General features: G+C 36.8%; 2 protein-coding genes across 2 annotated transcripts in view; both read left to right on the top strand.

Moving 5' to 3' along the window:
* Nucleotides 1-7076, top strand: part of LOC132854669 (metal transporter CNNM4) — a 36068-nt gene extending 28992 nt beyond the window's left edge. Inside the window, exons 6-7 of the mRNA XM_060883235.1 lie at nucleotides 1179-1354; nucleotides 5150-7076. Coding sequence (XP_060739218.1) covers nucleotides 1179-1354; nucleotides 5150-5389 — 416 coding nt within the window. The 3' untranslated portion in view covers nucleotides 5390-7076. The remainder of the gene's footprint in view (nucleotides 1-1178; nucleotides 1355-5149) is intronic.
* A 1279-nt stretch (nucleotides 7077-8355) lies between these two features.
* On the top strand, nucleotides 8356-23346 carry ckap2l (cytoskeleton associated protein 2-like). Its single transcript, XM_060883805.1, has 9 exons — nucleotides 8356-8507; nucleotides 11146-11212; nucleotides 11325-11388; nucleotides 13145-14169; nucleotides 15482-15680; nucleotides 18806-18961; nucleotides 19764-19821; nucleotides 20033-20183; nucleotides 20911-23346. The coding sequence occupies exons 1-9, from the start codon at nucleotides 8465-8467 to the stop codon at nucleotides 21212-21214; spliced, it is 2067 nt and encodes a 688-aa protein (XP_060739788.1). The 5' UTR covers nucleotides 8356-8464; the 3' UTR covers nucleotides 21215-23346.
* The last annotated feature ends 452 nt before the right edge of the window (nucleotides 23347-23798 follow it).

Here is a 23798-nt window from a genome sequence, read left to right as displayed (position 1 = left end):
CAGGGGTGGACTTGCGCTCAGGATTTATTTTTTTTGAGCGGCGTGTGGACAAATTCTTTCTACGCACACAAAAAAAAGGGCGAAGCCGCGAACTCGTTCTGACTATTTTAAAGGCATAACAGCTGATGAAAAAGCAGAGATAATTGTAGACGAAAATGAAGAGAGATTTTATCTTAGTTTTTATTTTATACAAAACATTTTCATCTCGTCTTTTTTCGTCAACAATAATGCATGTTAATTTAGTCTTAGTCAGCGTTTTTGGACAGTGGTGCAGTCTTGTCATCATCTTGTCTTAGTCACGAAAAAAAAGGTTGTTGACGAACATGTCTCGTCTCGTCTCGTCTGACGAAATTAACACTAGTTATATACACGCTATATCTGGAGCCTATCCCAAGGGCCGCGTGGCACAAGCTGGGGGACACGCTGGACTATTGCAGGGCACATTCACACCCACACACACACACTACAGACAGTTTAGAGATGCCATTCAGCCTATAGTGCGTGCCTTTGGACTGGGGGAGATAACCAGAGTATCAAGAGGAATTCCCTGAAGATCGTCAAGAACATGCAAACACCACCCACACAGGCCAGCGAAGGGAATTAAACCACCAAAATTTATTTATTTCAAACATTTACGCACAAGTACTGAAACCTTGGGGAACATTTAACCTACACTTCTTTTTTCCTTGTCAGTGCAATGGCACACACTTAAAAATGGCTTGTAATTGTTATTACCCAGCATGCAGCTGTGTTGGAAGCACTGACCTGCATGAGCTGCATGAGAAACAATTTTTATTGCTCTTCTAAATACCAAGAACAACCTGTTTTGCTCACTAAATATACTTTTTAGTATATAATGCCATCAATTTAAAATTTTGCCTTTTATTTATTTCTATGTACTGTTACATAAATGTTATTACATTTATTAACCTGAACTAATATTTAAGCTCTTGTAGGATGTCAGGTGTCTCTTTAAGTGTTCACTCTGAATTTTCTTTCGCTCCGGCTCTGTAATGGCTCTTGACTTGTTATGTAGTGGTGTGAGCATATGTTTTGTATGAGTGAGTAAACAAAACTTGTATCTTACTAAGCCTGGACTGTGTGTGTGTGTGTGTGTCAAATGAATAAGGATGTCAATTTCATTATATATAAAATATTTCATTTTGTATGCGTTTCAGAGTTCCGTTCGCCGTCTCGCATCAGCGGACTAAACCGTTCGTCATCTCTTAACTGCACGGATCGCTCAGAGTCGCAGTCCATCAGTGGTAGCAACACGCAGCTGAACAGCTCCCCAGCCGCACATTACGTCCCCGACTTCAACGTTCGTGCGCTGACTGACCTACAGATCGTCAAGGTGAGAATAGAGATTTGAATCGAATTCTTCACAGAAATCATCCCTGAATATAGACTCACCCCTTTCTGCTAATTGGCTACGCCTAGTGGTTAAGGTATTGGACTTCTGCTGAGAAGGTTATGAGTTCGAATTCCAGGTCCACCAAGGTGCCTCTGCTGGGCCCCTGAGCGAGGCCCTTAACTTTAAATTGCTCAGTTGTATGAAATGAGCTAAAAATATAAGGTGGGGTGCACGATGTTTGAAAGGCAATGTTGACATTTGAAATCACCAAAACGAATACGCCTCTAACCCAACTGGGTGTCACCCCTGTTTTGACAGCTGCCCCAGCAGGCCGAGGGGATATTTTTATCAATAAATGAACTCAATGAGTAATACTATGGTAATACAGGTCAAATGTGTTTTTGTAGTACTGTGTGTTATACCGTGAAAGTTTTAGCTCCGTTTCACGCAGAAGAAGACGTTCAACACCTAGAACCCGAGGCAGAGGTAACGGCAGAGGCTAATGTCAGACATGCGCACCGAACACTCTCTCCACCGCATATTGACAGGACACGCCCCTTTCTGCTAATTGGCTACACGTTTATTTTCTGAAACACTTTTCAAACATCGTGCACCCCACCTTTAAGTCAGTCTGGATAAGGGCATGTACAAAAATGCCCTAAATGTAAATGCTTTTGAAGTTTATATCAATGAATACATCCATACAGGCTCACTAGGTCACAGAGGTCACTAAGAATATCATCAGGCCATGTCCACACTAATCCGGATATATTTGAAAACGGAGTTTACGTCTAAAAACGCTCCGCATCCACATTATCATTTTCAAACGTTTTCAAATGTATGAAAACGCTTACATCTCCCTACTGCGCATGAGTAAAGCTTCAACCTGCGTCATTTTCGCTAGGCGTTTATTTACTTTCGACTGCATCACATGACTAAAATGCGTCATAGTATTCAAAAGCCTCCATCTTCACAGTCCACACTAAGACGCGAAGACGGCGTTTTCAAATTTATCCGCTTTAGAGAGCGTCTTCCAACAGCTATGTTTTCGTTGACTTAAAACGCTGTCTCAGTGTGGACGAAAGGCCAAAACGGAGAGAAAAATATACGTTTTCAAACGAAAACGTATTAGTGTGGACATGGCCTCAGCTGTATTTTTGCCAGCAGAAGTCCATAGATTTATTACACAGAACACGTTAATAATGACATGTCAATCTTAAATAGACTTTGATTTAGTGAATTTGTAGAGTAGTTGCAGTTCCTATTTTTGACCACTAGGTAGAAATTTAGTAGTACAGTGATACCTCGAGATACGAGTGCTTTGACATACGAATTTTTTGAGATGCGAGCTGTGATTCGACCAAATTTTTGCCATGAGATACGAGCAAATTTTTGAGATACGAGCATCCAAGCCAGCTGCCTGCCGAAACAAAGATCCCCAACAACCACGTGTGCTCTGTTTCCCCCGCCTCAGCTTCCCGCGTCTCACTCGGTCAAAGCCGCCTTTCCGCTACACACGACAAACAACGGCCGATAAACAGGAAGTCATTCATTTCCTATGGAGAGTTGCAAAGGCGCTGCGTGAGGTGCCGACCATCTGCGGAACCATAATTTTCGGATCCGTTTTAAGCGTTGGATCCGTTAAAAAATTTGAACTTGTGCGACTACACCGCATCTGATATGCCGACCGGACAGGTTTTTATTAAAACGACCGGCAGATGTTTGTGAGGAAAGAGTGACAAAAAAGGCAAAAACAAGTGAAGAGAAAAGCGATGAAGAAAATTAAGCAAAATTTATGTCAAGAAAACAGAAATTGTAGCAATTAAGTTCAGTTAAGTTAAAAGAATTTCAGTTAAGTTCGTTAATTTTAGTGAAGTTTAGTTAAGTTCCATTTACAGTGAGTGTAAAGTAGTGAGTAAGTGAAGTGAAAGTGAAAGTGTAACTCCTCCTAACTCCTCCACCTGTTTACTCCTCCCTCAACCTCCGTGCGCATCTTCCGTAAATTAAAACCAGTTTATTTTTTTTAACATTCTCTTTTATTACTGTGTGTTTTTATACAATTTTGCGAGCTGGAACGGATTAATGGGATTTCAATTAATTTAAATGGGGAAAATTGCTTTGAGATACGAGCAATTTGAGACACGAGCAAGGTCACGGAACGAATTAAACCCGTATCTCGAGGTATTACTGTAAACCTTTGTTCATGATTGTGAGGGTGTGTAGCAACTGAAGAGCGACATTTGTTGAGAGGCCGATTTTTACGGTGGACCACTGCTACAATCCTGTAAAATTATTAGCCATCCTAAATGTTAAACTAATTGTTTTATTTTGTAGTTCAGCTCTTTAATGAATTTGAGTTTACGTACATCTCATTAATAGTCAAGTTTCAGCGTGTAAATCAAATAAAAAGGATGAGGTTTTAGATAGATTTAGCATTTTTTTTAGAATATGAATCACTTACTGGAGTAATCCTTTAAATATTTCTATGTATCTCATCTAGACATGGGTGTGGAAAAAACTGCAAAATGATTTCATTTCGTACGACTAGTTTACATTTCCTCAGAAAATATCAGTGAAAACATGGCTATCAGATTTTAAAATAAAGTTGTTTTTTTTCTCTCAGACACAGATTAATTCCACATGTGATTCAGATGAGCTCCATGTGAAATCTGTTGTAGCTTTATTTCCTGTATCATATACCACTTTAAATTCACATACTGAATCAGTTATTTCACTGTGCTGCAATGTATTTGCGGTTTAAAGACGCCTTGATTGCTTTTCTTGGCGAAAGATGTTGCATAGTCATCTGCTGAGAAGGTGTCATTTTGGTTCATTTTAACCGGTTTGTATTATTTGATTTATTTTTGCACTTTTCTTTCGTCATTTTTTTAAGTGAGCAGAATCAGTTATATAATCATCATCTGAATAATGATTTCACTGTGCTGCAATGTATTTGCGGTTTAAAGACGCCTTGATTGCTTTTCTTGGCGAAAGATGTTGCATAGTCATCTGCTGAGAATGTGCCATTTTGTTCCATTTTAACTGGTTTGTATTATTTGATTCATGTTTGCACTTTTCTTTCGTTTGACTCCCTTCAGCAATCTTGATTCGTTTGATTTATTTTAGCTGTTGTTTCATTCGTTTTGCAGTTTCAGTTCACCTGATTTTCATTTCAGCAGTCTTATTTCATTTGATTCATATTCGTTTCATTTGATTCACTTCAGCAGACTTATTTCACGCGATAGATTTTTGCAGTTGCATTTTGTTTATTTATTTATTTATTTATTTGTAGATAAATGTTTAATTGAATTAGATTGAAACTGTTTGCTTCGAATCATTTAGCTTTCTTAGACTAATAGGATTGTTTCCTCGACACCTCACAGACTCGCATACAGTTCTTTAATGATCATCTGAGACCCTCAGAGAACGTCTTATTCTAGTGTTGACAACAAAATAACACCTTGACCTTTCCCCTGATGCCACAGAGAATTAAAACCTGACTCTTTTACAGTGGAAAAGTTCAGAAAAAGCAAAAGTTAATCTTACAGCAACAAATTTAATACTCTTTCATTACAGTATACCCTAATTTAATTATAAATGTAGCCTAATTTAAAACCCCAATTTAATCTAAATTGATTTTTTTTTTTACTTAAGTGCATGCAAAAGTGCTAAAAGCAGCTGAGTTAATACCCAATTTGATACAAATTCATGCTAAATTCATGCCCTCTCTCTCTCTCTCTCTCTCTCTCTCTCACACACACTCTTTCTCTCTCACTCTTTCTTTCTCTTTCTAAGATCACTCGGTCGCAGTACCAGAATGGTCTGATGGCGTCTCAGTTGGACAATTCTCCCCAGTCTCCAGACAGCGGACAGATGCGTGCGGAGAACAACAGCACGGTGTCTCAGTCTCCATCCGACAACACGCTCACACTCCCCATGACAGACACGCCACCAGACGAGCACACGTCACTCCTAAACGAGCAGAACTGCCTGTCTACTCGGCAGACCAATCACAGCACACAGAGCGAGATCTGACGCTCACGCACAACTTTCTAACAGCATGCTTAGAGACTACCATCCAATACACTACTTTATACACACACACTGCTTCCAGCCTGAACAATGAAACTGGCAGACATCTGAATTACAGACACATACACCCATATAATCTATTTAACATTCTGATATTCTTCAGTTGTACAAATTTAAAGCTGCCAAAATGAAGGGCAATTGGATGGAGGAAGAGCTGGATGGCGAAAAAACTGTGTGATTGCACTGAGAAGTTAAGTCTGGATGATGGACTGAGTCAATTTTTGAGCAAACAATGCATCTGGGCATTTTAAAGACTGAAATTTTTTATAGATTGAATATTTGTTTAGAAAGCCAATGTTTAGTTTTCTGGTTTTCAATGGAAGAGTCGAGGCAGTTCGTGAGGAAAGCTGAAACCTATGTGAAATAAAAGGTCCAGTAAGACCATAGATTACAGGAATATTCCAGCGTTTTTCAGGTTAATCTCTATCCACTGCATGTGTAGTGTATGAGCGAGGAGCTCAGATAAGAATTTTGCAGTTGTCTGAATGTTAAAGAACAACTATATAACGCATTTTTGTTGACAGAGTTGTAAATTAAGCTCTAAATCTGTATCATTGGATTGTAGTTTAATATCTACCCTTAAACTTCAAGTCAACAGTTTTTCTGATAATTATTCTTTTAAATAGTATCAAAAAATTAGTCCAAATTCTTGACTGTAGTAATCTTGGCTGTGCTACAAATGCGATCAGAGGAGATTAAGTTGAAAACGCTGAGGCAGTTCCGTTTTTAGAGACGTGTGTGTGTTCATGCTCAACTGTTTTAAAGAATCTTCAATCTTTAATCCTAATCGCACCAAAATCCAAGATGTATCTCAGGGAGACACTAAGCACCACATCTATAAATCTATATGTTAAACAATTCTCTGTTTTTCATTATACAGTATACTATAGAACAAGTGACCAAAAGAAAAGAGAAAGTTAAGCATGTTGAAGTTTCATCTAGTATCGAGTCCACGTATTTGCCTACTGTAAGTGAACTTTCTAATGTTTTTTTGACCATATGCTCATATTTAAAGTGAATCACTGTACAAACAGTGAGTCTAAATGTTGACTCCATATTTTTTGTATCAGAGAAATTGGAACGCTTTCCAGTGTCGGTGGAAAATGCATAAATAAGCTTTAAGAATTGAACTTGAAGATAACCCAAAAGACACACACACACACACACACACACCCTTATATACTGTATTTATTTGACGTATAAATTCAAGCCGTATATTTTCTTGTGAAAATGTCATTTTGTCATTTTTTTTTTCTTTGTTTGTTTTTATTTTTTTTTTAATGTGTTTTATCGTTCTTGCCTTGAAGATATAATTCAGATCAACAGCATGTCTCGGTACTGAAGCATCACATCGTGTCACATTTCTGGTCCAATTAAAAGACAATCCGTTGTTGCATCCAAACCAAAAATATTTTTATTTATACAAAATTAACTCAGAGTCCTGGAAATAATGATATCATTTTTTTGATGTTAGCTTTTCTTGCTCTAGCTTTTTTTTTTTTTTTTTTGGTTTTGTTTTCACTGTGAAGATTTTATTTGCTTTATACCAAATCTGGAAAAATTCATCCTAAACAGCCTGTATGCAGGGCAACAGTCTTAGCCAAATAAATACCAGAAAACTGATATCTTCTTTATGACCTGTGATCTCTGTTTATCTGAAAAAAAGTAGAGAGCATTTTCACTGTTTCATGGGTTTTGTGGGTTTAATCTAGATGCTGCAAATTTTCTGTGTTTAATCTAGAGTCTGCTAGATTTCCGGGTTGTTGTTTCTTGTCTATTTAATTGTTCTCAAGGTCGATATATGGCCATAGGTATGATGATTTATTAAATTAGTTTTCAAAAATTGTGAAATACTTCACCCATTCATCCCTCTTTCACACCACTTATGCTACAAAGAGTCATGTGGAACCTGGAGTCTATTGCATGGGACACAAAACAGCAGACACCATGAATGGGCTGCCAATCCATTCTAAGACACGATGGACAATTTTAATCAAGTCAAGCATTTATTGTCATTTCAACCATATCTAGCTAGTAGAAATCACACAGTACATAATACTCAGTGAAAAGAAACAACGTCTCTCCAAGACCATGGTGCTGCATAAAACGACACGGAGCTAAGGACTTAAGTCCTAGCCACATAACGTGCAATGTGTGCAACTTAGTGTAACAGTGCGAGACAAAAGACCGTCCAAACAAACAATACAAAACACTACAGGACAAATATACGAAATACAAAAAATAGCACTGACCAGCATGCATACTGTGTATTATAAAGTACATTGTGCAACTAGATACATAGTTTATGATTATACAAAACATAAATAATGTATAATCTTTATTATTCTAATTTAGTCAAAATATATCCAATTTTTTATTAAAATCTTACCAGTGATTGTTAAAGAACATCTGCTCATATTTTTACATAATAAGGCAAGAAAGGGATGTTCAGAGGGTTAGTGAACATTAATGAATGATTATAAATCATACACACATCTCATATCTGGAAACAGTATAAAGAATAAAGTTTCTGCATCTTTCTTTAAAGGTGTTTATATAAATTCAGGTGTTTTGTTTAGATAAAGTGTAAATGGCTAAGAATAGGATTCTTTTTTTTAATTATTTTCAGGAAATATCAAATAGGTCTTGGATGTCTTTATGTCTTGGAGAAGTTGAGCCGTTGTTTTCATACCCACATTCTGGATAATTCCTTCTCCTTCTCTAGGATTGGCTAGGAGCGTCGCGCTTACTGCGCTGTGATTGGTTAGTAGATTCATTCTCACGCGCAGCATTCTGCACCGTCCAATTAGAGGGCCGGTTTTGTAGTCGCGGTTTGGTCGCTAAACAGGTGGGTTAAAAAATACTCGACCGTTCAAATATTTGAACTGGCCAATAGGGTTGAAGTGGGCGTTAACCCCGCAAGATTCAACCGTCGGTGTTTTGGTGGTTGGAGTGCAGCAGATTAGCTGCTGGTCAACAATAGATAGATACAAAAATTAACGAATTTAATCAAATAAAATGGAACTGACGGATGACGACGCGGAAAAACTTTCGCGAACAGGTCGATTTTAAACATTTTATACAGAATTAATTGTTTGTAACAAACTTTATGGTTGTTTTAGCTTGTTTTGACCGCCTCGTGACATCCCAGTATACAGTACATACTGGTCCATTACTGGTCAACTGGTCAGCTAACTAACTAACAAACTAACTAACTAACGTTAAATAGTAGACGGAAGAAGGAGCTAGAAAACAGCTGTTTTACTGAATTATATCTGCATTAAAACATAATCCAGCTGTGTGTAATGTATTAAAACAACATAAACACTGTTTACTTTGTTTACAGCTTGCTTTTGTGTCCTAATTAGTGTATTTTATGTTGAATAATACAGGACTTTTCAAGCATTTTGCATCCAGGAACCCTTTAAGGCTTAAAAAAATCCTCCACAAGCTTTTATAACACAACATTTTCACCAATGAACATAAAATGATCACTATTTTGTGACATTGTGCTTCATTATATCCTTTTACACAGGAATAAGATTGAACACGTTACGTTTCTTGAGTGTAAGTCATCATCTAGATGTTTGATTAGAGAAATAAAGGAAAAAATCTGAAAGAAATTGGCATGAATATATTGGTTATGATCGTTAGTGATGGCACAGATATCAGATCCTGTACCAAAAGAATGGTAATTGGATTTGGAAAAGCAAATCCTTCGTTTTTTAATTATTGTTATTTATTTATTTAATAATTTATTTATTTTAAATGAAAATGAGACGCTAGCAGGTGCACATCAGTACAGGATAATATTTAAGGTACTGGTTTCATAAAAGAAAAATCTCTAATAATAATGATGCACATGGATTTCTATTATTGAATAGAATAGATTGACAGGTTTAGAGATTATACCGGTGCTTGTACCACAGAGCATGACAGATCGGGAGCCTGCTTGTGGTGTTGACTTAAATTAAACACTAAAGAAACGATTGTCCAACAAACAGAATTGTAAAGGTAATTCTTTTGTCTTCACAGTGAAGAACACATAACCGTTATTCTGACATCATAAATAAGTATTAAAAAATAAAAAACTTTTAAGAATATCAGCAATGGACTGGGGAAGTATTTTTTTATTTTAATTTAATTATTATTATTTATTTTTTTTACTTTTTTTAATTGTTTTTTCTTCTTCTGTAGTGTGCTGCATTAAAGGTAGGGTCTCCGTTGTTTGAGAAATGCTTCAGAAAATGAGTCGGAACGACAAACAAAACAAATACAAGACTAACGTGTAGCCAATGAGCAGAAAGGGGCGTGTCTTGTGCACGGTGAGATTGGAGAGAGTGTTCAGTGCGCATGTGTGACATTAGCAGAAAGCGGTTTTAACATTGACATGGAGGATAAAAACAAAGAAAGAAAGCGAAGAAAGGCTTATGATAAGGCAAGAAGTAGGACCCGTGTTAATATAGGATCAGCTTTCCAGCACTGGAGAGAACTGAAGGAGCAGGAAGTTGGCACATATTCACAGATTGGAGTTTCCCGAGTCAGTAACTCCTGAGCTAAACGCTGTTACTACACAAATAACACCTCTGTTCTATCGTAGTAATGTAGAGAGGCAGCTACAACCACGTTTTGCTAGTAACAGCATTTAGCTCAGGAGTTATTGACTCAACTTTACTTAAGATGCCGAGGTTGCTTTTTTCCTTCTCGATAGGTGAGTAACGTTGGTTTTGCTTTGTTACACAGAACTAATATATGCCGTCCTTTACATGATTATGCTTGTGTGTCATTTTTGCTTGTTTGTTTATCTGCAATCGTATTGTTCTTCCCTTCAGCTATGATAGACACATTTCTTTCCATTAGTTGCCTGGGTTACGTATGTATGTGTGGGCGGAGCTATCAATACAGGGGTGGGACCCATTTGGGTTAGGGGCGTGTTTGTTTTGGTGATTTCAAATGTCAACATTGGCTTTCAAACAACGGAGACCCTGCCTTTAAAGCTGGTCAATTTGCAGTTTTAACTTTATTTTTGTGCTGTTCATATGATCATTTTTTCCTACAGGTTAAGAAAAGACAATGAATGACGAGAAAATTATCGTTGTTTCATGCAGTATCTATCAATCAATCAATCAATCAATCAAATTTTATTTATAGAGCACCTTATAACAGCCAAAAGGAGCACAAGGTGCTTTCCAGTAAAACAACAATAAAAAATAAAATCAACAAGAACACAATGAACATAAAATAGCAGTTGAAATATTGTCTACGTGTTAAAAGCTTGTATGAATAAATGAGTTTTCAACTGCGATTTAAAAACACTCAGCACAGTGATGGATCGTAAGTGTGCTCGAAGTGTGTTCCACAGCTTTGGTAACTTGATGGCAAATGACCGGCCTCCAAACTTCTCATATTTGTATTTGGGAGTGACACAAATGTTAAGAGTCAGCTATGATTAACTTTTTTACTGTAAACCAACTATGAAACACATCAGGACGATGTCCTAAAGTTGTACAGTTTCACCCAGCCAAATCTATAACTCTTATTAGTCATCAATTAAAATGATGGACGAAAATATGCTGTAATCTTTCATCATCATTTCATCATTTATCATCGTTATTTACTCACTTGTCATCAGCAACGCACTTGATGAGTAATCCTGATATGAAAAATTCCCGAATATCAACCGTTTTGTCAATTCACAGAGATACGCAAGCAAAAACTTGCAGAATACCTGGCGGCAAAAGGCAGGTTAAAGCCACCTAATCCAAAGTAAGTCGTTCTGTTTATTTGATTTTAATCCTCAATTTGTGAAAGTTTGCAAAGTACATTGACAAACCACTGAATTTCTTTTCTTGATTTATTCTTTTCTTTTTCTTTTAAGGCCTTATCTAAAGTCCAGTGCTGTTCAGACAAAGACTCCAGGAGCAGCGCAGAAATCTCATACTGTAAGTTTATACATCACGGTCATAGAGGAACAGGCTTCTCACACATCCTAGAAAAAAACAGGATGCCAAAACATTTTATCATTGTTTCCACTTCCAAGTGATCTATATGTGCTGAATTTGGCTACTCAGTAACAGACCTTTTACTTCATCAGATTGTCTGTACTGTAAACTTTTTCACACAGTCCTGAATACGTCCTGACGAGATGCACGTTTAAAGCAAACGCTGTCAGATGCGCATCAGTACAGCCTAATATTTACAGTACTTGTAACATAACAGAAAAAGAGGCCATCTCTGTTAATAATGACGCGCATCGATTTCTACATTTTTCCAGCAGATAGCAGGACCCGGTCATCCTCAAACGTTTGTACTCGTATGATTCAGTATCATATGATTCAGTATCTTCTCAGTATCATATTATTCATTATCTACTCAGTATCATATGATTCATTATCTACTCAGTATCATATGATTCATTATCTACTCAGTATCATATGATTTTGGTTTGTAAGGTTTTTATGTGATTAGCTAATTGATGATACCTGCAACACCATTTAATTGGCAGGTTTAAATTAAACTTTTAAAAGTATCAGTGTTGCTGGTAAATCTAATCGCTTGTCCATTAAATTAGTTACACTGCAGTTTGGTAATCAGTTTTTTTTTTACACACTAGTTCTTATTTATCAGTAATTTATTTATCAGTAATAATCTTATTTATCAGATTGTTGCATTGCGACTTGTGTCCTTGCAATGAGCGTTTAAATCGAGTGTAGATGATGTAGATTCCCTGAAAAATCATGATAAAGTGATTCAGAATCCAGTAAATTTTAAAGGTGATTCCATGTCAAATCTGGAAAATTCCTGCCTTTGTACGTTACATACAAAGCTTCAGCTGGTTTAAATGTTCAGCCTATCAGCTGACGAAATCTCCACCATCATTTCATTGACTGTAGCTACAACCTGTTGAATACCAACTGTTGAATAGAACTGATTTATGAGTGAATCTGTTTATATAGAGCTTGTAATTGTAATTGCTTGTTTCTCTCCAGTAAAAAAACACATGGAACCTTAAACAAGTTAGTTAGGTTGCTCCCTTACAAGTATTTGCGTTGTTAGGTTTATTGTAGAATAGAATAGATGTATTTTGTCACATATACATCAAAGCACAGTGAAAATCTTTCTTCACATATCCGTAATTTGGAGGTTGGTGTCACAGCAGCACAGTGTCCACACGATACAGCATCGCTGGAGCAGGGAGGGTTAAGGGCCATGCTCAAGGGCCCAACAGTGGTATCTTTGCAGTGCTGGGGTTTGAACTCTGTTCCTCCAAACAAAGCCTTAACCACTTGAGCCACCACTTCCCTGATAATCTCCATAGTTTTGAATTGGTTCTTTTTTTTTTTTTTTTTTACACAAACATTTATTCATGACTCTGGTTAGACAGAAATTTGAGGATGTTCACTCATAATACTTATGAATCATTGTTGCTAAATTTTTGAATGATGAAGCAAAGTGAAGCAAAATGTTTCAGAAAATTGACTTTATTGCCATTTGTCATTGAAAATATTGCAGTTATGCGAAATGTGATTACAGATTCTGATTCTTGTGTGTGTGTGTGTGTGTGTGTGTGTATGTGTGTGTGAAGCTGTGGAATATGTTTATTTTCAGACGATTTTCTAGAGTTGAAACCTTTAAGAAGTTTTTACATAAACTGATTATTATTTTAATGTTATTTTGTTCCCCTTTTTATGCTCCTAGTTCATAAAAGGAAAAGAAAACGCAGCTCTCAGTGCTCCAGTTGCCAAAAACAACAAACCAAAATGGAATGTTCTGGCTGAAAATAATAAAAATTTAAGAGCACTTCCTCGAGCTCCTTCTGCCGTTCTTCCACGCCTCCCGTTCAAACCCACTGTTTCTCAAACAGCTTCTCAGCAGTTGTCAACACAGTGCAGAGAAGCAGCTTGTGCAGTCAGAAATCCTTCTGTCAGAGAGCAGCAAACAAAACCAGCTCCACACACAAATGTCACAGCCCACAAGCAAGACAAGACTGTTAAGAAGGGTCAAGTGTCCGTGCCGAGCCAAACAAAAGCTCTTCACACGTCTATGGTGAACACGCGTACAAGTGTCGTCAAGACAGACCTGCAGAAAAGGAGTTTGGTCACTGGCCCTGAAAAGGTAGTGCAGAAACCTCAGGTCAGTTGTCCCACAGTGAAAGAGCATCGACGCAACACTGTTCCAAACACAAAATCTTCAATTAGTAAACAGGCCACAGTGACGCTAAAGCCAGCTAAGGAAACTAGCAATTACAGTAAAACACACACTGATCTGAAGGAAACACTGACCAGCTGTCCAGTGGAAAAACCAGACAGATTAGGCAAGACACAAACCATTGTCCGAGAGACACGATTATTAAAGAAGGCAGGAAATAAACCCGGGCTTTCTCACACAGAAAGAAGTGTTGTAGTCACAGCCAGGCAAGGATCCTCTCTCTTGTCGACTTTTAAAACTGAAAACGCTCCAAAATCAACCAGCGAGACTGTGGCTGGTGTTAAAAAAACAGCTCCACAACAACGGCGTACCACATTTAAACTCTCCTCCAAGCCCACCGCTCAAGCCCCAGTGTCACAGACTCTTCCACGCCCAAACAAGTCGTCCAGCCGGACAAGTGTGTCAAAGGTGCAGCCGAAGACGCCCAAGTCAACGTTCAATCCTGGAACAAATGGTGTCAGGACTGTCCCCCTGGACGGTAGAAATAAACCAACCACTGCTCAAGAAGAGAGACTGTGAGTCGCAGTAATGCGTTTTTTTTTTTTCTTTTCACAAAACAAAAGCAGTGATAGCAGTGATGGCTAGAAAGACGCCTTTATTTGTCTTCTGCAGAACAGAGGAAATACAGAAACGATAAATTGCTTATCACAATGAGTGATACTTTAACGACGTAGTTGCATGCAAGCTAATAACAAAGAAAGGGATTGTGGATAGGCGCAAGTAAATAAACCTTAGCTCCCGAATGAATGCAGCTGATGAAATTTCACCAATATCCTTTAAATGGTATTAAGGGACTTTTCTTCCTTGTATTGAACACAGGAAATGGAGCCACTCCTATGTTTCTCTGAGCCAATAAATGAATAATGTAAAAGCAGATTAACTTGAAAGAAAAGATTGGAATTCAAATCCTGTTGGAACAAAGTTTGTCTAGGTGAATATTAACACACAGGGCTTAGTAACATGAGCTGATTTTGTATTGAACTGATCACCTGCTTAAGCTTGCAGTGTGTGTAGATTTTGTTTTCCCGGGATTATTTTGGGGGAAATATTAGAACGACGTCTCCCCAAGTGATGTGTAGACAAGTCTTTATTCCAGTCCCTTACTTATTTTCCTTCTACAGTAAAACATTAGACATTATTTTATTTTTTTATACTCTTATATTAAATATATTTTCTTATAAAAATATATTTTTATTTTATTTTTTTTATAAGTTATTTTTTAAAGCCTTTGTGAAAAGCACTGAATTATTTATCACTATATCAGTATTATATTACATATTGCCCAGTCCTGGTCCAAAGTCAGATTTTCATGTTATTTATTTATTTGCACTGAATGTAATATATCTGTGTTATTAAGTGTCAGGAGTGTTGTGTGACAAGTTTCAGCAAGAATCAAATTAAAGGTGTACAAGACAGTAGTGAGAGCAGCTCTGCTGTATGGGTTAGAGACTGTAGCAGTGAGGAAAAGACATGAGGCAGAGATGGAGGTAGCAGAGATGAGGATGTTGAGGTTCTCTTTAGGAGTGACGAGGATGGACAGGATTAGGAAGGAGCACATCCGAGGGACGGCTCAGGTTGGCTGTTTTGGGGACAAGGTCAGAGAGACTAGATTGAGATTGATTGGACATGTACAGAGGAGGGAGATGGTTATATTGGTAGAAGGATGTTGGAGATGGAGCTGCAGGTAAGAGGTCTAGAGAAAGGACAAAGAGGAGATTTATAGATGTGATGGTAAATGGTGCGAGAGTAGAGGATGTCGAGGATAGTTAGATGGAAACAGATTAACATAACGTGGAAGTAACTAACGTATATATTTCCAAACTACAGGCGTAAACTTCAAGAGTGGCGAGAGGCAAAAGGCATCACATATAAACGTCCGCCGATGCCTGTACAGCCAGCGAAGAGGAAGATGACCACTCTGCCTCCTCAGGGATACTGGAGTACAATAGAACAAGAGGACGAGGTCCATGGCTTTGTCTGTGCTGTTGACCAGTCTCTGAACGACTGCATCAAACTTCTTCAGCAGGTAACATGATCACGGTTCTACTACTGGTAAATAATCTGTCCGTGTGCTAACTCCATCTCATGTTTGCGATGATGAATGAGTAGCTTCTTGTGTAACATGCACTTTACTATTTTTTTGAGTGAGTAATGAAACATGGTGGAACATGCTGCCATCATAGGAAGGTAAATCTTGACATGACGGTCTTTATACTGCAGGTCTTTCAGCACTATTGATGTTTTTACTTATTAAGGAACAGCACACTGTTATTAACCTTATATAAAATGATTAAATTTAATGGTGGGTACCGTCTAAGTTCCTTTACACCACTCATATTTTCATGTCTTATCATGTTTCCAAGAAAACAATGAGCGTTACAAACATCATTTAAAAACATCTCTGTCAATGAGCTATTTGTGTAGAAACATGAATGAGTTATTTCTTCTTCATATAAAACTGTGATTTGTGACTCTTATCAAATACTGTACAGAAAGTAGAACTTTAATAGGACAGGGTTTCATATTGTCCATCATTTTCAACTCAGGCTTATGGAATGCTTCTTAAAACCTAATCGAGATTCAACATAAATTAAAGCTGCTATCAGTGAACAGATCAAAACAGTCTGACAGATCAGAGGTTACATCACTGAGACCATCCTTAAAAATATTCTTGTTTGCCGTAACCTGACCGACCCTGTCAGTTTAGGAACGACTCAATTTTTTTATTTTTTGCTTTAAGTCCGACCGACTGTAAATTTTTTTACTCATCAAACAACTAATACAAAAGCAATAAAATAATATTAATTGTAATATATTAATTAAGTATTGTAAATATATGAATTGCCTAGGCCTACATACAAACATAGGCGACGTTCTTTCTTTTAAATAAAAACCTGTGACGTCATCTATGTTTACACTATTGGTTAACGGATGTCACACTATGGCCTGTGCGTTCGCTTCGTCTCATACTCATTCACTGGTGGAGTCAACGGTTCGCGCTTGGTAATGATGGCTGCGGCTGCAGTAACCAAAATGTTCGCGGTCACCGTTCAACGTCATACGGGTTCGGCAAATATATTTTTAAGGATGGTCTGAACACAATCGTTTTTGGGATTTAACAATAATACACTGCCCATATTTGAGTAAGGCTCTTGTGTTTGTATTGTACTTGTACTCATATTTGCTCTAGCTTTATTGAGATTTCGGTGACTCAACTTGTATCTGGCCAGTAGTGTTAATTTCGTCACCTATTTTTAATTTAGTCTTAGTCTTGTGCCAAATGTCCTTGTTAGTTTTAGTCATATTTAGTCATTCACATATCTTTTTTGTTAGTCTAGTTTTAGTCAAAAGAAAACTCGAGGTATTTTAGTCAAGTTTTAGTCGACTAAAAGTCTTTTAATTTTAGTCTAGTTTTAGTCAAAGAATTGTAGCTTGACCACATCTGGAATCTATTGTAAGAATAAATATAACGGGGCCTCATTAAATGCAATAATATCAGGAACACAAGTGTTATAGTGGAAATAAATAACTTAATGAAAAGTCTAAGATCAAAACTGTAGGTGTGTATATTTTATTTATATATATATATATATATATATATATATATATATATATATATATATATATATATATATATATATATATAGTGTGTGTGTGTGTGTGTGTAGAAATCTATATATATATATATATATATATATATATATATATATATATATATATATATATATATAATATAATATAATGTGTGTGTATATATATATATATGTGTATATATGTATGTATTGCACACACCATTATTGATGATATTTGGAGCAATATTACATGTAATTGTTAAACTTGATTCCCTTACATATACATTTGCGTTTAAGCCTAATTATTAATTTTGATTATGATGTGATTGTGACAGAGGGGTGGGAAGAGGTTTCAGGTTGAGGGTGCTGAGTTTTTTCTGTCACCACTTTTGAATAAGAAACAATATCAAGGCTATAAAACTTGTCAAAACTCCACGAATCACAAAAGTATCAGTGAGAAGTTGAGAACACTCGTTTAAACAGTGCATACACTCGAACTTGACTGCACATCACATTTTTTAATTTATTGATACTGCTTTTAATCGTAATGCAAAGACCGGTCATCGGGACATAAGCTGTCATGTACAATAAAAGAGGCTGCGCAGCGACAGGAAATATAATTTAACACAAAAAGCCTAGACCAGGGGTGGACTTGCGCTCAGGAGTTTTATTTGTTTATTTATTTATTTATTTTGAGCGGCGTGTGGACGAATTCTTTCTACACACACACTATTTTATTTCTTGATAGCAGACCGCTGCGAACTATAACACACCGTTGCCATGAAAAACAGAGCGTTGCCATGGACACACAGGATTCTAACCGTAGAGACGGAGCGCACTATTTTCTTTAGTGGAAACAATACAATTGTTTTTAAATGAATAAACTCCTTTTTAAATCATCATTTTGAGTCAAATTATTGATTTATTTGGTAGGTAGCAATATAATAAGCGGGATCCGCTTCGCGGACCTGTAACTTGAGCAACAGCGAAGCTACGAACTCGTTGTGAATATTTTAAAGGCGTAACAGCTGATGAAAAAGCAGAGACAGTTGTAGACGAAAATGAAGAGAGATTTTATCTTAGTTTTTATTTTATACAAAACATTTTCGTCTCGTCTTTTTTCGTCAACAATAATGCATGTTAATTTAGTCTTAGTCAGAGTTTTTGGACAGTGGTGCAGTCTTGTCATCGTCTCGTCTTAGTCACGAAAAAAAAAGGTTGTTGACGAACATATTTAGTCTCGTCTGACGAAATTAACACTACTGGCCAGAGAAGCACAACATTCCTACATTCCACAGGGTTGCAACATTGACGTATTTCTTGCATGCCAACACTGGTTTTGTTAAACATGCTCTGTCTTTTCCATGAAATGTTTAGTTTAAGCGAAGTGACATCAGGAGACATCATCTTGTGAAGCATCAGGGGCTTCACAATACATTCTGATTAATTGATGGTGGATTGATTGTGGAATGTTTTTATCAATCAGATTTTCTTAACCACTCGTTTCAGTCTTACTTTATTCCTCACTAATTAATTAAACAGATTAATATTCACAAGTGTTTCATTTGCTCGTCGACAGGGGTGTCCTGTAGACCAGGTGCGAGATGTCCTGTCACGGGTGCCTATGGCACAGAAATTCGCTAAATACTGGATTTGTCAGGTGCGCTTAATGGAGCATGAGGGCAATCTTGATGTGCTGCCAACATTTGAGGAGGCTGTTCGTTTAGTCAGAGAGGTAAGCGTTGTCTTTTACTTCCCACATGCTTTTTATTAGGTAGTACACACGCACATAATTGCCATACATTGTTCCTCCCACACACACACACTCCTTTCTCCTATTATCGTGGACTTTCATCTACCTTCCGGTGTTGACACCCAGGAAACCAAAGGAATGTTTACAACTGAACTTTCTTCACTTTGTTACAACAGATTGTTTAATTCTATTTATTTTCACCCACATCTAAGATAAGCATAAAAGCCAGGTTGCAGAAACTACCAAAAACCAACACATTTTCTTTCATTAAAATCCTTTAATTTATTTATTTATTTATTTATTTATTTATTTTGCTGTAATGTTTGATTTCTAATTTCTTACCTGTTTTTACAGAGGATGCAAATTCTAGAGCTGACTGGTAATTTATGAGTTCTTATTGGTTTTGGATTTAATTTATTTTATTCAAATAACCAGTCATTTTGACATAAAACTATAATAATTAAACATAAACATATGAACTTTGGTAGTCAGTGGTAATCTTCCCCACATTTGAAGCTCTGGTACTTTTATCTGTTCCTGGGTGAGAAAAGAATTAATGCATCATCAGTTCACGTATTTATTTCAGTCACTAGGAATATTGGATCAGTGATTTTGCATCATACAAAATTGAGTTTCTTTTTAAGGGTCCGGATTTGATTCAATAACTTTACATTTTTTGCTCATCAGATCCGAACAAAAGTGACTTGTGTAATAATAATGTAATAATATCTATGTAATATGTAATAACGTAAAAATAATATTAATTGTTTATTTTATTTTACAGCCTGTCGATGAACTGCGCTCTGTGGTGTTTGAGATCCTAAAGAAGAAAGAAGCAGAAGGTAATAAAAAAAAAAAATAGTAGTGGAATTTTCTAGATTTTTTATTTATTTTTTTCTAAAAACAAAAATAAATAAAAAATTATACAAGATAAAATACCATAAAGTAAAATTCAAGTGTGTTAAACTAGGTGATTTTTCTTTTCTTTTCTTTTTTTTTTAATAAATATCCCTATATAGAGAAGTTAATCATCTTGTCAACCTTTTTTTTTAGGTTCATCCTCAACTAGAGAGAATGATGTAGGCAGTGATGAAGATGGAGAACACAGTTTCAGCTCGTGCACCCCTAAACCTGTCGGCGCACTGATCCGTGGAGAGAAAAGAGACTCATCTGTAATAAAATACAAGATCACAGCCACTCCTGGGTATATCATCATTCTTTCTTGTGTACATTGGAGTAACTTTTTTTTTTTTTAAACATGCGGGAGATAAGACGATGATAAGATGATAAACGAGATGCTGTTGTGCTCTGGTTCAGTTTCAGCCACAACCTGTTATATAAATAAGGAATAAAATGCTTGGGTTAATGTTTTATTATTACAGCATGCCTGGAGTGTTTTATTTTACAAATACAATTACAATATTTAATTCTTACCAATTTCTTAATAGTAATTTAAAAAAAACAGCCGAATTAATCGGCACCTTTCAGAATTGAATAATTTTACATGCTAAAATGTGAAGTGTTCTGGGTTTGATAGATTTTTTTTCTTCCCTTCTTTTCTTCCTTAGACAGCTCTCTGATCTTCATGTTGGTTTATAACAAGAAGAGCAGTCTTTGATAAAACCTTGGGTTCAAACCAAGATTAGACATTCAGAGCTGTGTGCAATAAGAAGCACATGTTAATCCAGTGTTCTAATATGTTTAATCACATGTTCAATGGTTGAGTTGGAGGAAAAAAATATTATGCACATCTAGATGTAAATATCAGCAAATAAATGCTGAAATTCTGATCTGTCGTCTCATATCGATCATTTGGTCTCGAACACAAATATCTTGGTTTCAGTACTTTCAGAAGGAATTGTATGTTTGCGTATAACATGTATACATAACCAGAAAATAACAGGTGATGAAATGTTTTCTTTTTTGTTTAGTGGGAAAAGAAGCCAGCAGAGGCAGAAGCCAGGGTATGTTAATGGCCACGAAATCCGCTTCATCACTCCAGTACGCCGATCCGTGCGCATCGAGAAAACATCTTCCTGTTACCCAGCAGTACTGCAGGAGCACGACCCCTGTGTGTCCTCGGTTCGTGAACTCTTATCCGAGGGTGAAGGTGAGAGTGAGATCACAAGCACAGCAGAAACACCAAACTCTCCGCTTTACGTGTACCGAGAGAACGATGCCCTGAAGGAGCATGTACAGATCCGACTGGTTTACGACAATACCGATGCATCATGAAGCCGTGACGAAGAACCAGCGTAAAATGACGCCATGATTACCTAAGGGATTTTTTAAGCACATCATGAATTTTACTGTGTTGAGAAAGTGAAATATTTTAATGTGTCTGGGGACAAAATGATGCAACACATGACTCATAGTTACATGTTCCAGCTGGTAGAGCACCAGAATAATACGGAAGACGTTCTAACTATTTCTAAATCTTTCATCCGAGTCTGTATAATGATATGGGCTTTAATTGGTGCAACCAAATTGGTCTTTTTTTTTTTTTTTACACAATTATATGCAATTTTATGAAATTCTCTGTTTCTGTTCACTGACACAGTTTTTGTCTTTTTCTTTTTTTTTTCTTTTTTTATTTAACAGGAACATGTCAGTATGTATACACTGTATTTGGCTGAGCTTGCCATTTCATCATACATTCTGCCAAATGGTGTAAATGTAAATGCTTATCAAGTTATCAGTGAAGGATAATAAAATAATTTATCTTGATCTTAAAAGACACCTACACCTTCAAGAGATAACACCTACGCACGAAAAACCTAACGCAATCATAGTAACTTGTCACTTCCTAAAGGCTTGAGGCTCTCAAACAGAGCCGGTAGTTCTGTAGGTGGATAAGTTGCCAATATTTATGGTTGTATGATCATAAAAGTAGATTTTCATTAAAAAAAAAAAAGATTCAAAGAGCACTCTTAATTCCTTTAATTAGGTACGATTTTATTTTTCTTACGGCAACACCTTTTCCCAGGAAACATGTAATATGGGTAATAAACATAGAAAATTATACATTGTAAAACAAAAAAACAGTTTATAATGTTTGTGATGGCTTTAACAATTTTCTCTGTGATATTTTATTATAGTTTATGATATTTACTTGTTCACCTAGCTACAGTAATCTTCAAAACTAACAGAGGGACGTGTATGACTGCTTTGAGCTATTGAAGCGTGGACCTCATCAGTAAATTTGAGGAAGGCTTCTGAAGGTGTGCTTGTGGTATCTGTAACCAAGACTTTAGCAGCAAGTGATGCAAGATGTGTGGTGGAACCTCCATGGATCAGACTTGTTTGTTTAGCACACTTCACGAATGCTTGATCAGATCGAGATCTGAAGCCGAGAAAACACCGTGATGTCATGTTCCAGCATGTCCATTATCCATAGCAAATGCATAAAATAAACCGTTCCTGAACACATTTGCAGTGTAGCAGATGCGTGATGGAATGCTGCTGGGGTGTAAATGATCTGTAACAAAGTTAGCAGTAGTTTGGATAATTTAACATGAAGGTCAGGACCCAATGTTTCCCAGCAGAACATTGCCCTGAGCATGACACACTCACATAGTGCATCCTGATTCCATCTTGTCCACAGATAAGTAACATGATGTAACAGAAAATATGATTTATCAGAGCAGGCCTTCTTCCATTGCTCCAAGTCCCAGTTCTGATGCCTACATGAACCTTTTCAGCATTCTCTATACAGAGCTGCTTCTGTGGGTGTTTCAAGCCAATGTCTCAACCAGCATTATTTAAAAAAAAATAGATATCTCAGGTATCTGATTACCGTAATGTTACTACCGAAGAGTGGCTTATTTTTTTTCTTCAGTGTACCACTAAAGATCGTATGCATAATTAAAGATCTAGATTATTTATATTTAGGTATTTTAAGAATGTTGTAAATATACAAGATTAAATCTGACAGTTTAAAACCAAAACAAATGCCACTGACATTGACTCTAAAGTGTTGACGTAGTTTAGATTGAACTAAATGATGCTTCATTGTGAGAATAATTGTATGAAATACTTCATCTTTTCTGATAATGTAGCAGACTTTCTGTACAAAGCACAATGTTCTTTTCTTACACACAATCACATACACACACATACTCTCTCTCTCATACACACAAACACACAGATGCCTTGACCTTAGCATAACCTCCTTTCCCCCTCTCCCTAGCACATCTTTGTATGAAAGAAGTTATGGAAAACATGATACTGCTCTGGGAGGTTTACTGCTTCATGATAACGGTCAAGGTATCTTCTGCTGATACTAGCATTAAGCTCTACACACACATTATGTCCTTCCTCTATATATTCAGGTTTGACATAATAAAGTTTGGGACTTCTCTTTGAAAGACTGTCTGGCGTGTTTCATTGAGACTACCCCGAGTACTCGCCGGAGAACTAGAAACCGAGCAGAGGAAGAGGGGCTCAGAAATCCTGTCCAAGTGTCAGATGAGAGGGAAATAATTCCTTACAGTTTTGACTCCTGTCCAGGTGGCAGACGATAGAGAAATAATTCCTTACATTCATATTGAAGGCGTCTTTGAATCTTTTAATTTCGATAATAGATAATTCTAACTTCCGTCCAGGGGGTATCCTGCCTTGATGCCCGATGACACCTGAGATACGCCTGACACCTGACCTTTGAGCAGAAATGCATCTTCCAGTAATGGCTGTTTTGATCTAGACTTTCCTGGAGAACGTGCTGTAGCTATTTTTGTCATGCAGGTCTTATTAGTGCTTTGGCCACTGACCAAGGTGCCTGGCTTTGGTTTTTAGCTGCTGTGGTACATTTATCTGAGGA

The sequence above is a fragment of the Tachysurus vachellii genome, chromosome 12 (assembly GCF_030014155.1).
Source record: "Tachysurus vachellii isolate PV-2020 chromosome 12, HZAU_Pvac_v1, whole genome shotgun sequence".
Classification (NCBI taxonomy): Eukaryota; Metazoa; Chordata; class Actinopteri; order Siluriformes; family Bagridae; genus Tachysurus; species Tachysurus vachellii.
This window is presented reverse-complemented; position numbering and strand designations above follow the sequence as displayed.

Excerpts from the sequence above, each read along its gene's own strand:
- ckap2l (XM_060883805.1), top strand. The coding sequence starts at position 8,465 with ATGGAACTGACGGATGACGACGCGGAAAAACTTTCGCGAACAG. Across the intron at positions 15,681-18,805 it reads GCATCAAACTTCTTCAGCAG|GGGTGTCCTGTAGACCAGGT; the intron begins GTAACATGATCA and ends GCTCGTCGACAG. Across the intron at positions 19,822-20,032 it reads AAAGAAGAAAGAAGCAGAAG|GTTCATCCTCAACTAGAGAG; the intron begins GTAATAAAAAAA and ends CTTTTTTTTTAG.